The 12,340-nt window shown below is 53.6% G+C and overlaps 4 protein-coding genes across 4 annotated transcripts; 2 read left to right on the forward strand and 2 right to left on the reverse strand.

The window, feature by feature from the left end:
- The first annotated feature begins 596 nt into the window (after nt 1-596).
- GUITHDRAFT_156432 (hypothetical protein) lies at nt 597-3,262 on the forward strand. Its single transcript, XM_005818944.1, has 16 exons — nt 597-623; nt 673-726; nt 779-826; nt 965-1,026; nt 1,072-1,142; nt 1,277-1,341; nt 1,387-1,577; nt 1,669-1,760; nt 1,809-1,926; nt 1,973-2,029; nt 2,182-2,238; nt 2,415-2,471; nt 2,702-2,800; nt 2,945-2,977; nt 3,057-3,110; nt 3,155-3,262. Exons 2-16 carry the CDS (start codon nt 684-686, stop codon nt 3,206-3,208), a joined length of 1,101 nt encoding a protein of 366 aa, XP_005819001.1. The 5' UTR covers nt 597-623; nt 673-683; the 3' UTR covers nt 3,209-3,262.
- An 89-nt stretch (nt 3,263-3,351) lies between these two features.
- On the reverse strand, nt 3,352-5,352 carry GUITHDRAFT_148915 (hypothetical protein; the record flags this gene model as incomplete). Its single annotated transcript, XM_005818945.1, has 12 exons — nt 3,352-3,399; nt 3,488-3,694; nt 3,744-3,956; nt 4,012-4,133; nt 4,197-4,364; nt 4,424-4,499; nt 4,553-4,622; nt 4,683-4,795; nt 4,819-4,944; nt 5,043-5,101; nt 5,156-5,254; nt 5,301-5,352. 12 exons carry the CDS (start codon nt 5,350-5,352, stop codon nt 3,352-3,354), a joined length of 1,353 nt encoding a protein of 450 aa, XP_005819002.1.
- A 1,317-nt stretch (nt 5,353-6,669) lies between these two features.
- Nucleotides 6,670-8,610, reverse strand: GUITHDRAFT_148916 (hypothetical protein; the record flags this gene model as incomplete). Its single annotated transcript, XM_005818946.1, has 12 exons — nt 6,670-6,717; nt 6,773-6,976; nt 7,024-7,224; nt 7,280-7,401; nt 7,465-7,632; nt 7,692-7,767; nt 7,821-7,890; nt 7,951-8,063; nt 8,087-8,212; nt 8,301-8,359; nt 8,414-8,512; nt 8,559-8,610. The coding sequence occupies 12 exons, from the start codon at nt 8,608-8,610 to the stop codon at nt 6,670-6,672; spliced, it is 1,338 nt and encodes a 445-aa protein (XP_005819003.1).
- A 1,365-nt stretch (nt 8,611-9,975) lies between these two features.
- Nucleotides 9,976-11,218, forward strand: GUITHDRAFT_148917 (hypothetical protein; the record flags this gene model as incomplete). The annotated part of the gene is made up of 6 exons (XM_005818947.1): nt 9,976-10,490; nt 10,549-10,716; nt 10,746-10,809; nt 10,858-10,949; nt 10,999-11,068; nt 11,120-11,218. The coding sequence occupies 6 exons, from the start codon at nt 9,976-9,978 to the stop codon at nt 11,216-11,218; spliced, it is 1,008 nt and encodes a 335-aa protein (XP_005819004.1).
- Nucleotides 11,219-12,340: the final 1,122 nt, after the last annotated feature.

The following is a 12,340-nucleotide window of genomic DNA, read 5'->3' on the forward strand; positions in this document are numbered from 1 at the left end:
TCCTCCAACCACCGCCCTTTTTGCTGCATGCCTGGCGAGAAGAAGCCCAGAAGACGAGGGCCGTAGCGGGGACGAGGGTTACTCAAGGCCCGGCCGGGGTAATTTCCCGAGTCTTTCTCAGTGATTTTTTAAGACGGGTTGGTCTGAGTGGAGATGAGGTCGTCATCGAAAAAAGTTGTACGATGGTGGCCGCAAGGTACGAAGTTGGGGAGGAGGAGGAGGAGGAGGAGGAGGAGAATCAGATGGAGGAGATGGAAGAGGCAGGAGGATAAGTGGGTGGAAGAGAAGAGTGAAATCAAGAACCCTTCATCTCGATCAGGACGAGGAAAGGCTACAGGAACAAGAACAAGGACAGTTGAGATTGTCATGTCTAGCTAAATGCTTCAAGATTTGTGTTGATAGGAAGATGATTCTCTTCCCTGCTGTGGATGCAGTTTCGATAAAACAGACAGCAGTTGACCAAGTTTTGGTTCCCCCCCCCCCCCTTTTCTCCCTGCAACCCGGACAATTTTGCTGACTTCGTGGCTACCAAACACTGACATTCCTCCTGACCTCTGCTCGCAGGATGTTACGAGCCTCCGTCCTCTTGTGTATGACCGCGCAGTCGTTCGCCTTCAGAGCAGGTGAGCAGGCTGACAAGACAGGAGGGTGAAGGTGCTGACGGGAGAGCAGCGCTGTATCCCATGACAAGACATGTAGCTAAGACCCAGCTTCCCAGCCATCGAGGTGCCTCAGCTCGCTCACTTGCGACTCTTTACGTGACCTGCTCTCCCCTCAGCCACTCCCGCCATCCTCCGGCAGAGGCCTCGTCTGAACTCTCTGAAAAGTAAGAGAAGGAGGAAGAAGGGAGGGTTGGGGGCAGGTAGCGATGAGTAGAGGAGAGCAAGAAGACAGTGGGAGGGTTGCGGAGGGAGGAGGCAAGAGACAGGATGAAGCATGGAGTCTTGCATGATCTGTGCTCCAGTGGAAACGAACCCAAAGGAGCTCCGACTCGAGCTCACTCTCGGCGAGCTCTGCAAGACCCTGGTGGGCCCATAGACCCACCTTGTGCTTTCTGATGGTAAACGGCAGGTCGGGACCTGTACGTCCGGTACCCTCTGCACAACCCTCCCGGTCCGAGAAGATTTCGACGGGCTCCACAGGTTTCTCCCCTCCTCCTCCTCCCTCCCATCCTTCTCCCCTCTACCTTTTCTTTCTTCTCTTCTCCGCTCCTCTCCCCTCCCTGCTCTCCTCCCCTCTCCCTCTCCCTCTCGTCCCTTCTCTGATACGCTGGAAGGTTCGGCCCACAGTCCCAGGCCACCGTAGAGAAGTGGGAGAAGTACGGGAAGGAGTATCCATTCGGTGACGAGCTGAGAATTCAGCTGAGGGAGAGCTGAGGATGGACAGGAACGCTGGTGAGCTACTTGTTGAACGAAGAAGGGCAGCCGTACATGCTGCTGGCCAACAACGCGGCGCACACTCGCAACATCATGGCGAATCCCAAGACGGCGCTGTACGTGCAGAACCCGCAGAGCCCGGGACAGAAGGGAGCGCGTGTGACGCTGGTGGGAGAGATTGAGAAGATCTCCAACCCGCAGGTCAGGAGGAGGAGGACGGAGTGAGACGGTTGGAGGATGGAGGGAGGGGGGGGGAGGACGAGCAGGAGTTGACTTGCTGACTGCTGCGCAGGAGCTGAAGGACTGCAAGGAGTTCTACGCCGACAGATTCCCGGACCAGGCCGAACCTCTCGAGGACGATCGATTCTCTCGCTACTTCACCATGTGCGGCCCCACCTGCCCCAGCTCCACAGCAGCTGATGATGTTGGCAGGTATAAGCTGATCATCAAGGACATCTACTACGTGTCTGGCTTCGGAGTGACAACCTGCTGGGTCAACCCTGAGGAGTTTTCAAAGGCGCAGGCCGATCCTCTTGCGCCTTTTTCTCAGGTCCTCTCCCCCACTGCCTCCTGTGCCTCGTGAGCCTGCCTTGCAGGAGCTGCTGGACGAGTGGAATAGGAAGAGACAATCTGAGTACCAGGCCCTTGCCGCGGTGAGATGGAGGAGGAGAGGAGAAGCTGGGGATGAAGTCGAGGTGGTTGTGGGGGGGGGGGTCAGGGCTGTTGGTTGTGGCACAAGTATAGATTGAAGAAGAGGAGGAAGGGGGGGCAGAGGGAGGAAACACTTTTTCACGAGCTTCTACAGGCTTTCTTCGGCTCCGAGCTCGACCTGGACGATGTTGACAGCCCTCGCATCACGCAGGTATGACCCACTACCCTAACCCCCTCCTTCTCCAATACACACCCTCCCGCCCTACTCTGTGTACGCCCGATTCCTTCCTGCCCCTTACCCTCTCTCTCCTCTTCTCCCCTCTTCCTACTCTACGCCTTCTCTTGCTCTTGCTCCCCCGCCTCCCCCATGCTCATCGCTCCCTGTAGCTTGACAGGTTTGGCTTCGACTTTCGTTTTCGTTTCCCCAGAAAGGATGGACAGCATGTGAGTTGCCTTGGCCCAGATCTTAACCTCTTATCCTGAACTTACACCACGATCTATCTTTTCTCCTTCCCATTGAAATTTCCTCTTCCTCGTCCCCATCCCCATTATTATCCTCGTCCCAAGCCGCATCCCCATCATCCTCTCCTCCTCACGACGGTTTCATATCCCATCAATGATGCTCAGTCACCTTCGATGGCAAGTTAGTGTTGGGGCGTGTGACCTTTGCACAGGACGGGCAGTACGACATTCGCGAGTATCGCATCGGCTTCCGTAACCACGCCATGTCGAAGGAGGAGGCTCAAAGCGCCATGTTCAAGATTTTGCAGGAGGTGCGTAGAAGAGGAAAGCTGATTTGAAGATGAGGGGGCCCGAAAGGGAGAGAGAGAGGAGACAAGGAGAAAAAGGAGACACGCAAGGAGGAGACACACAGACAGGCAGAGGATGGGAAGCCTGCAGTTGACACCCTGGCACAGGCGTGGGAGAAGATCAACGGATACGATGACGAGGTAGGAAGATTCAATCTCTCTTCTCCTCTTCACTAGTCCAGTCCCCCTCCCCTCGTTTGGATTCTAATCACATCAGCAGTGGGGTGATTTGGATAACCCCCCAATGATCCTAAAGAGAGCAACCGACCTTGAGGTGCCTGGCGTCTCCTTCCTAAACCCCAATGACAAGCCTGACAGGTTGCGCAACAATCGAGCAAACCCATGACGGTAACGGGAGCGCAACGGGACTAGAGAGGCGGGCTTGTTAAAATCCACACCATTTCTTATAAACCAAAATATCCTCACACCCAAACAATCAATCGAACAAACCGACTTAAATTTCTTGTTGACTACTGAAGCTTCTCAAAGATCTTGTTGACCACTGCAGCTTCTCATCAGACGTCACGTGACATCCCGCGACCCTGGTCGAGATCATCGAATGCCTGCAAGACTGTCAGTTTCTGATCGCTGTGCCTTCTCCATCCTCTACCAATGCTTGCTCGACCATCCCCTTCCTTCTTCTCATCATACCTGGCGCCAGTTGTTTGGCTGGGCTCCCCCTACACCTCCTGCAGCGCTCTGCTGCACCGGCTGAGCTGACATCCAGTTCGCTGGCGCGTTGCCGGCGTTCTCATCGATCATGCGGGGAGGAGGAGCCGACATGAAGGAGTTTGGCATGCCACCGGGCATCATCGACGTTTGCATAGGAGACATCATCATCTGGCTGGGCTGAGACATCTGAAAAAAATATCGGTGACTATCGACCCAAATTTAGCCAAGGCTCTACCTGACGCGGCGAGCTCATCTGCTGCATCGTCGCCATCTGTGACAAAAGCATGCCGAGCTGCTCCTGCGAGATAGGCGAGTTCTTTCCAGAGGATTGTTTGCCAGCCTTAGATTTCTGACTCTGGTTGCTCTCGCCAGCTTGGTCATCGACGTCTTCGTCGTCGTCCGACATCTCTTGCGCTTCCATTTCAGCCTGCTGTCGGCGGCGGAGCTCCTGTATCTTCCCCGTCATCCTCTCGCGCCCTCCCTCCTCGCCCCCTCCTTCTGACCCGCATCTTCTTCTTCTCCGCGTTGAAGTCTTCCATCAAGTCCGACTTCGTCACCTTCAGCTCTGACAGCTCAAGATTTGCCTTGTCCATGAGCAGCTGGAACCGAAGTAGCGCAAACCCGTCTGCACACACCCAACACGCCCCGTCAGAAACAACTCGTCATACCCCTCCACCCTCCTACTCACACATAGACTTCGCCAGCACGTCCATCACAACGTTGATGCAATGCTCCGTCACTTGGTCGATCACCTTGGTCTTGAGCAGCAGCCACAACACCGGGTACACCATCCAGATGCAGAAGTAGGTGCTCAAGGCCGTCTGCAGTGGGTTCCTCACGTTCTTGTTGCGGAAACCTGTCAATCACATCCCTCCGTCACGTCCCCGCCCCTCTACTCCCTCCCGCCAGATCCACCTGCTTTCGAGGCCACCGACACTCGCCGGGACTGGGTCGTGTTGCCCTTCTTGGCGAAGTACTGGATGAAGCGTACCTGCGCGCACTTGCATCAGCCACCATGTCCTGCCTCCTGCCTCCCTTCCCTACCTGCACGAGGCTAATGATGTTGAACCACGTGTAGCTGAACAGCAGCATCCCAAACGCAAACCACAGAAACCTGTACATCCCATCCTCAGCCTCCAGCCCTCAGTATCCCCTCGCCTCTCCCTTGACATACGTGGCTGGTGGTGGTGTGTTCGCAGACATGAAGCCGGTAAAGATCGTGATCTGCACGTACACCGCGTAGGTGATCTTGTACGGCAGGTTGAGCGTAGTCAGCAAATCGAAGGTCTGCCACACTCCGTCAGCCTCACCTCCCCTCTCTTACTCTTCGTCCCTACCAGAAGAGGGCAGGTGATGAGGTAGTCAAAGTACTTGTACAGGATGATGTTGGTCGCGGCCCCGACGTCTCCGGACAAGTGCGACGTGATTCTTGCGTACTGCGCCATCCTCCCGTCAGCTCCGTCAGCTCCGTCAGCTCCTCTGTCCTCCTCCCCATCCCTTTGCCCGCTCCCCACCACTCCGCATCGTCACTCACATATGCCACTGCCGCAAACAGATTCACGTACAGCGAGATCATCCCCTTCTCACGGTACCCTGCACGCCGTCAGCTTTCACCCCCAGCCTCCTGACCCTCATCTCGCGCCTTACCGAAGAAGTAGAGGATGTCTTTGTTGGGCGGCTTGAAGTTCATCAGCCTGTACGCCAGCACGGCCGCAGTCCCTCCCAGCGAGATGAAGCCGACCCAGTCTGCGATCAATCGGTCATGACATGGGCTTGAATGACAGCGGAGTACCAAGTGCCTGGACGACGGGGGTGCGCAAATAGGCTACCGAAGAGGTGCTCATGGTATGAACTCAAAGGTTCGATGAGTAGCACAATATTCTGGTCTGAGAGTTGAAAGATAGATTTTCTGTCAACCACAGCATGCTTCAGTACATTGAATCAGCGGTTGTTGTACTTGGATACTTTCTAATGCTGTACTGATTGCATCTCTTTCCTTCAGTTCCTGCTCATAGGGCTGAGATCTATTCGTTCAGGAAACAAGGTATCTTGTTGCTTCTTCTACGTTCCTCCCCATCCTCCTCCTTTTCCTTCTCCATCCTCGCCGCCTCTCTCCCTCGCAACCCTCAATATCCATTTCACAGTGAGCTCTGATACACTCCTCAAACCCACCCCTACCCACTCTCTTGATACCCCCCATGCATTCCACCCTCCTATTCATATGGGATGACCCGGTTCTTTTAGTCCTTTGTACCAGACAGAATCAATTCACCCCATCCCTTTGGATATCCACGAGTTTCCTCTAGTCCCCCACCCCCTTATCCCCCGCAATCTCCACCTACCCATTGCCCCATTCTTGGGTCTATTTTAATTTCAGATACAGGATGCAGTCCCGAGGACGGGGTGGGTGAGCAGTCATTGAGGGGGTAGGGTGGGTCACACACCTAACGCAACAACCAAGGAGGTCGATGATTTCGCTGGGGTCGGTAGAAGGGGATAGAAACGGATATGAAAATGAGTAAAGAAATTGTATGGAGAATACTACTGTAAAAATTAATGTAAGGCATTTTGGTACTGAAAGAATTGACGAGCGAGGGGCCGTAAGAGAATGTCGGATCGGGGGTGGTAGACTATTTGGGATTTGTGGGGGTGCACAAAGGTTGAGGAGGGGGTGGGGTCCAGAGAAAATGGGGGACTCCACCACATCCCGAGTAACCGAGCAGGAGACAACTAAAATACTTTTAAAATGGGTCTTTCTTACAATGGTTGTAGTCAAGTTTGATGGCTCTTGTTCTCATAGAGGGACGGCGGCATGGTGGCAAAAGCGGGGAAAGGGGAGACGGCAGGTACAGCCATTAGCAGATCCGTCTCAAACATGGTCTCACTTTTAACCCCAAGATGTTCCGATGGGGATTGAAGCAGTAGATGCATCATCACAAAATTCTTGCAGGGAGCATGGGGAAACAGAAGAAAACTGATGTCTAGAAATGTCCAACTACAAGTGTACAAGTTCATGATAATTCGAACAAACGATATTGCACATGGCATTGCCACATGTCATATCTTCACAAGAGCTAAAACGGAAAATTAAGCAAAAGCCAAGGATCGATGCGATCACAACTATAAACAAGCCCACACAGGAGCTGCTACATATGTCAATATCACACATCACGCGACATCCCGCGACCCTGGTCGAGATCATCGAATGCCTGCAAGAATGTCAACACCATCAGTAAAATCTCAATCCCTTCAAGATCAGCTGACCTGGCGCCAGTTGTTTGGCTGGGCTCCCCCTACACCTCCTGCAGCGCTCTGCTGCACCTGCTGAGCTGACATCCAGTTCGCTGGCGCGTTGCCGGCGTTCTCATCGATCATGCGGGGAGGAGGAGCCGACATGAAGGAGTTTGGCATGCCACCGGGCATCATCGACGCTTGAAGGGGTGAAGCTGGTTGACCGATCGGTGCCATCTACAAGATATCGGTGACTATCGACCCAAAACTAGCCAAGGCTCTACCTGACGCGGCGAGCTCATCTGCTGCATCGTCGTCATCTGTGACAAAAGCATGCCGAGCTGCTCCTGCGAGATAGGCGAGCTAGTGCCTGAAACATGATTGCCTCCCTTGATCTGATTCTGACGACTGTTGCCATGCGCCTCCTCCTCGTCATCCGATAATTCTTCTCCTTCCATTTCAGCCTGCTGTCGGCGGCGGAGCTCCTGTATTTTCCCCGTCATCCTCTCGCACCCTCCCTCCTCGTCCCCTCCTTCTGACCCGCATCTTCTTCTTCTCCGCGTTGAAGTCTTCCATCAAGTCCGACTTCGTCACCTTCAGCTCTGACATCTCAAGGCTCGCCTTGTCCATGAGCAGCTGGAACCGAAGTAGCGCAAACCCGTCTGCACACACCCAACACGCCCCGTCAGAAACAACTCGGCATACCCCTCCATCCTCCTACTCACACATAGACTTCGCCAGCACGTCCATCACAACGTTGATGCAATGCTCCGTCACTTGGTCGATCACCTTGGTCTTGAGCAGCAGCCACAACACCGGGTACACCATCCAGATGCAGAAGTAGGTGCTCAAGGCCGTCTGCAGTGGGTTCCTCACGTTCTTGTTGCGGAAACCTGTCAATCACATCCCTCCGTCACGTCCCCGCCCCTCTACTCCCTCCCGCCAGATCCACCTGCTTTCGAGGCCACCGATACTCGCCGGGACTGGGTCGTGTTGCCCTTCTTGGCGAAGTACTGGATGAAGCGTACCTGCGCGCACTCGCATCAGCCACCATGTCCTGCCTCCTGCCTCCCTTCCCTACCTGCACGAGGCTAATGATGTTGAACCACGTGTAGCTGAACAGCAGCATCCCAAACGCAAACCACAGAAACCTGTACATCCCATCCTCAGCCTCCAGCCCTCAGTATCCCCTCGCCTCTCCCTTGACATACGTGGCTGGTGGTGGTGTGTTCGCAGACATGAAGCCGGTAAAGATCGTGATCTGCACGTACACCGCGTAGGTGATCTTGTACGGCAGGTTGAGCGTAGTCAGCAAATCGAAGGTCTGCCACACTCCGTCAGCCTCACCTCCCCTCTCTTACTCTTCGTCCCTACCAGAAGAGGGCAGGTGATGAGGTAGTCAAAGTACTTGTATAAGACGATGTTGGTCGCGGCCCCGACGTCTCCGGACAAGTGCGACGTGATTCTTGCGTACTGCGCCATCCTCCCGTCAGCCCCGTCAGCTCCTCTGTCCTACTACTCCCCCCTTGCCCGCTCCCCACCACTCCGCATCGTCACTCACATATGCCACTGCCGCAAACAGATTCACGTACAGCGAGATCATCCCCTTCTCACGGTACCCTGCACGCCGTCAGCTTTCACCCCCAGCCTCCTGACCCTCATCTCGCGCCTTACCGAAGAAGTAGAGGATGTCTTTGTTGGGCGGCTTGAAGTTCATCAGCCTGTACGCCAGCACGGCCGCAGTCCCTCCCAGAGAGATGAAGCCGATCCAGTCTGCAATCAATCGGTCATGACATGGGCTTGAATGACAGCGGAGTACCAAGTGCCTGGACGACGGGGGTGCGCAAATAGGCTACCGAAGAGGTGCTCATGGTATGAACTCAAAGGTTCGAGGAGTCTGAGATTATGTTTGCTGTGTTCTTTGCTTTATCTGGCATGCGATTCATTAGTTTTCTCATGTTTGAGATGTTTTTTTGAAAATCACGTACGCATGCTGGTACATTCGCAGGTATCTGCTAACTTTTGCGATCAATTCTAGACTATAATCAAATAAAGGGGTCTGCGTGTGCATTGAGTTTTGACATGATTTGCTACTCAAACAATTGAAAATCAAACCACGCACTCAATCTTTCAAATTGTACTCATGTATACATTCCACTGTTATCTCCCCTTTCATTGAGTGTGCTATTTCAATCCATCCGATCGACCATCCTGCGTACTTCTTCTTTTCCTCTCTCAGTCATCCTTTGCTGCCCTTGTCTCCTCTCCGTCAACCTCCGCCATCTCCCAGACTGTCGCCGCCTTTGCCTCGCCAATATGACTCGCGGGATTCGAGGGACTCCACCCCAGGTCAACAAGTTTCCCAACAGGGTGAGAGGGTGTATAGGGAAGTGGGGTACTTCTCAGGGGAAGATGGGGGTAGGGTCATACATAGATAGGGTCATTGGGATGTGAAAATGATGACGGGGGACCAGAAATGGTGAAAGGTATCTTGAGGATCCTAGATGGTGGGTGGTCAACATCAATATCACTCACATTTGTTTCCATAGTACAAAAATTCTACAAATAATAATGAGTAAACATTGACGATAGATCAACATGGAGGTATCTAAGGCCCCCAAGGGGACGGGGTACCAAGGAAAATACCTGAAACAATGTACTGTTATGAATAGTTTTGAGTTCATGAAAAAGTATCTTTTCACTGACTGGGGGTCAGATCAATGGCCCTTTGGTACAGAACATCCCTGGTACAATTTGTACCGGGATGACGGCAGATTGGATCTCGGGGGGTCATGTTCAGGGGCTGCAAAAAGGGGCAGGTCGTCAGATACGGTCGTATCTCAGGGACGGAACGGTCCATGTCACACTGCAGTGGAAACGAGCGTTTCCGTATCGACTGTTCTAAAACGTTTTACTCCTCTCTGTTGCTACTGGATTTACGGCCCCTCAAATAGCACGGGAGCCCTAGTAGCCTACAACGCCTATGGCGAGATCGGTAGCTGGTTACATGTAATTTTATCATATATTATTGATTTCTAAAAATGAATGTAAGGGCGGTTACACTCTGGCTACATGGTAGTAACGGATACTTCAGTCTCGTACAACAAATGTCTGGTACATCCCCGGGGCCCGAAGGGAGAAAAAAAAAGGTCAAACTCGAACAACAAGACAACGGGTCAACATCATCAAGTCTGCTGTGGAAGAGAGTGTGTGTGGTGGTGGTGTTCCTTCAGAAGATGGCGCGAGGAGCGCTTGCAAGCCTCGTCGCCCTCTGTCTGCTGGGCTCGAGCTCGAGTGTGAGCTCGTCCTACACGCTCAACGATGGGACAGGGAGGACGAGCGATGGTAACATCCTGTACATGTGGGGGAGGAACAACGTTGCGCAACTCGGGGTTGTCTCATGCGTGCAAGACACAAGGTTCTTCACCTTCTCGTGCCTCCCTGATACAGTCGACCGGTCGACACCCTCTGCTTGCCCGCTGCTGGGATACTCCAAGGTTCTGAATGCCAGTCTGGGCAACACCGTCTCCTTCGTGCTGCTTGCCGATGGCAGCGTGTACTCATGGGGGGAGGGGCAGTACTTGGGAGTGGAGACAAGCGAGCTGTACACCGGGGTACCGAACCTCGTGGATGGACTAGCGGGAACGAGGAGGATTGAAGTCGGTTACACGAGCACACTCGCATCCTTTGCTCCTCGCCAGGGGAACATCATCGAGTACGATGACTTCCAGAACTTTCACAGCGACTTCAGGTCGGGGCCGTCAGCTTCGATCTTGTTTCGGACTCCTCTCCTGACTTCCTGTCTTCAGCTTCGTTGGGGATGCACAGCCCTCGTTCTCGCCTCCTCTTGACTGCCCAAGATGCGTTGCATGGGAGAAGTCGAAAGCTCAGCCTGTAGGGTTTGCACCCATCACAGGGTACAAGTGTCAGGCTCCACTATGGGGAACTCTATCCAACCCCTGGTGTGCGAGTCATAAGTGAGTTTGTCTTCCTCACAGGATGGCAGGTGCTACGTCGGGAGCTTTGCTTCGGCTCCTTGCAAGAATGCCATACAGGCGGGTCCCGTGCCGGTACGCCATGGGAGGCAGGAGGGAGATGGGGGCTAATGCCGGGGGCAGGGTGAGCCCGGGATGTTCTATTTCCTCACAGAGTGCGTTGACAACGGCAGAGTCCATCTCACTCCCTATCCCCCGGAGCCGAACAAGAGAGGGTTCGTTAAGGAGAGACGAGCAGGGGAGCGACGGCTGAGGCTGCTTCAGATGCCTGTGGTACAACCGGCCTGTAGAGGTCTTCTCTGCTTTCACCTCCACGTTCCGCTTCGAGATCGAGGTCTTTTATTCCTGTCCCCTACTGCCCGTCCTTACTGCCGGCCTTGCCCAGGGCTCGGAGCTCGACGCAACGCATGGAGGAGGAGACGGCATTGCCTTTGTAATGCAGAACGAGGGACCAACAGCATTGGGAGGGAGCGGCAATGTGTGAAGCTCCTTCCCAACACTCTTGGTGTATGTGCTCATGACCGATACGTAGGATCTTGGGGTAGCAAAGAGTGACAGATACAGCTTCACTCGAGGTTGTAGACGTTTTTGTTCTCATCCCTTGCCAGTTTTTCCGTTCCTTTGTACTTCTCCCTCCCTCCCTCCCTCCCTCCCTTCCTCTCTCCCTCCCTCTCTCCCTCCCTCTCTCCCTCCCTCTCTCCCTCCCTCCCCCGTTGAGAAGAAAACCTCGTTTTACTTACTCGCACCAGTCAACAAGATACAGTTGTCTGACTTATTTCGTCTCTCCGCAGGCATACACGATGCTGCTGCATTTGAAATTCGAACTTTCGACGAGCCAGGGTCACACATGAACTTTTATCATACCTCATCCATGTTTTCCTTTTGAATTGCATTGCTCCTGTGCTATGTTTCCAAACTTTCTCATCATCAACATCATTGTTCTTCTTCTCCTCCTCCTCCTACACCAACACCACAACTCCTTCCACTGTTACCTCCTCCTACTGTTACCCTGCCTTCATCCCCCTTGCCTATCCTTCCCTCCCGTGTCGCGGACCCGCATGTCTGCCATCTCTCTACTTGAGACTAACCAGCATCCCTTCCTCACTCCTGCTTCTGCAGTCTTGTCATCAGGGCATGCGGAGCGGGGAAGGCGTACGTGAGAGACGTGGGAGCTGGTCCTGATTGTTCTGCTCGGCTGTTGACCAAGACAGCAGACGAACGTGTCCTGTGTGAAAGCAAGAACAGACTTCAACGTGCAGGAGACGTCAATTTCTACTTTCAGTACTCCTCCTCCTCCTCTAGCATTACCACCAACTCTTCTACCTCAGCCCAACGCTCTCCTCACACTACATCACCTCCCTGGCCCCTCCTCTACCTTCCATCATCTGTACCTACTCCTCCTCCCCCCCCTCTCCTCCTCCTCCTCTAGAATCGCCTTTCCCTACATCTCCGACACCACAACTTCCTCCACACCACCTTATCATCATCATCATCATCATCATCATCATCATCATCATCATCATCATCATCATCATCATCATCATCATCATCATCTCCATCATCATCATCTCCATCATCATCATCATCATCGTCATCATCATCACTC

Source organism: Guillardia theta (assembly GCF_000315625.1).
Source record: "Guillardia theta CCMP2712 unplaced genomic scaffold GUITHscaffold_256, whole genome shotgun sequence".
NCBI classification, from domain to species: Eukaryota; class Cryptophyceae; order Pyrenomonadales; family Geminigeraceae; genus Guillardia; species Guillardia theta.

What these genes read in the sequence shown, in the direction of transcription:
- GUITHDRAFT_156432 (XM_005818944.1), top strand. Translation starts at nt 684, where the DNA reads ATGACAAGACATGTAGCTAAGACCCAGCTTCCCAGCCATCGAG. An exon ending in GATTTCGACGGGCTCCACAG is followed by an intron (nt 1,143 to 1,276) that starts GTTTCTCCCCTC and finishes ATACGCTGGAAG; the next exon opens with GTTCGGCCCACAGTCCCAGG. An exon ending in CTCTTGCGCCTTTTTCTCAG is followed by an intron (nt 1,927 to 1,972) that starts GTCCTCTCCCCC and finishes CCTGCCTTGCAG; the next exon opens with GAGCTGCTGGACGAGTGGAA.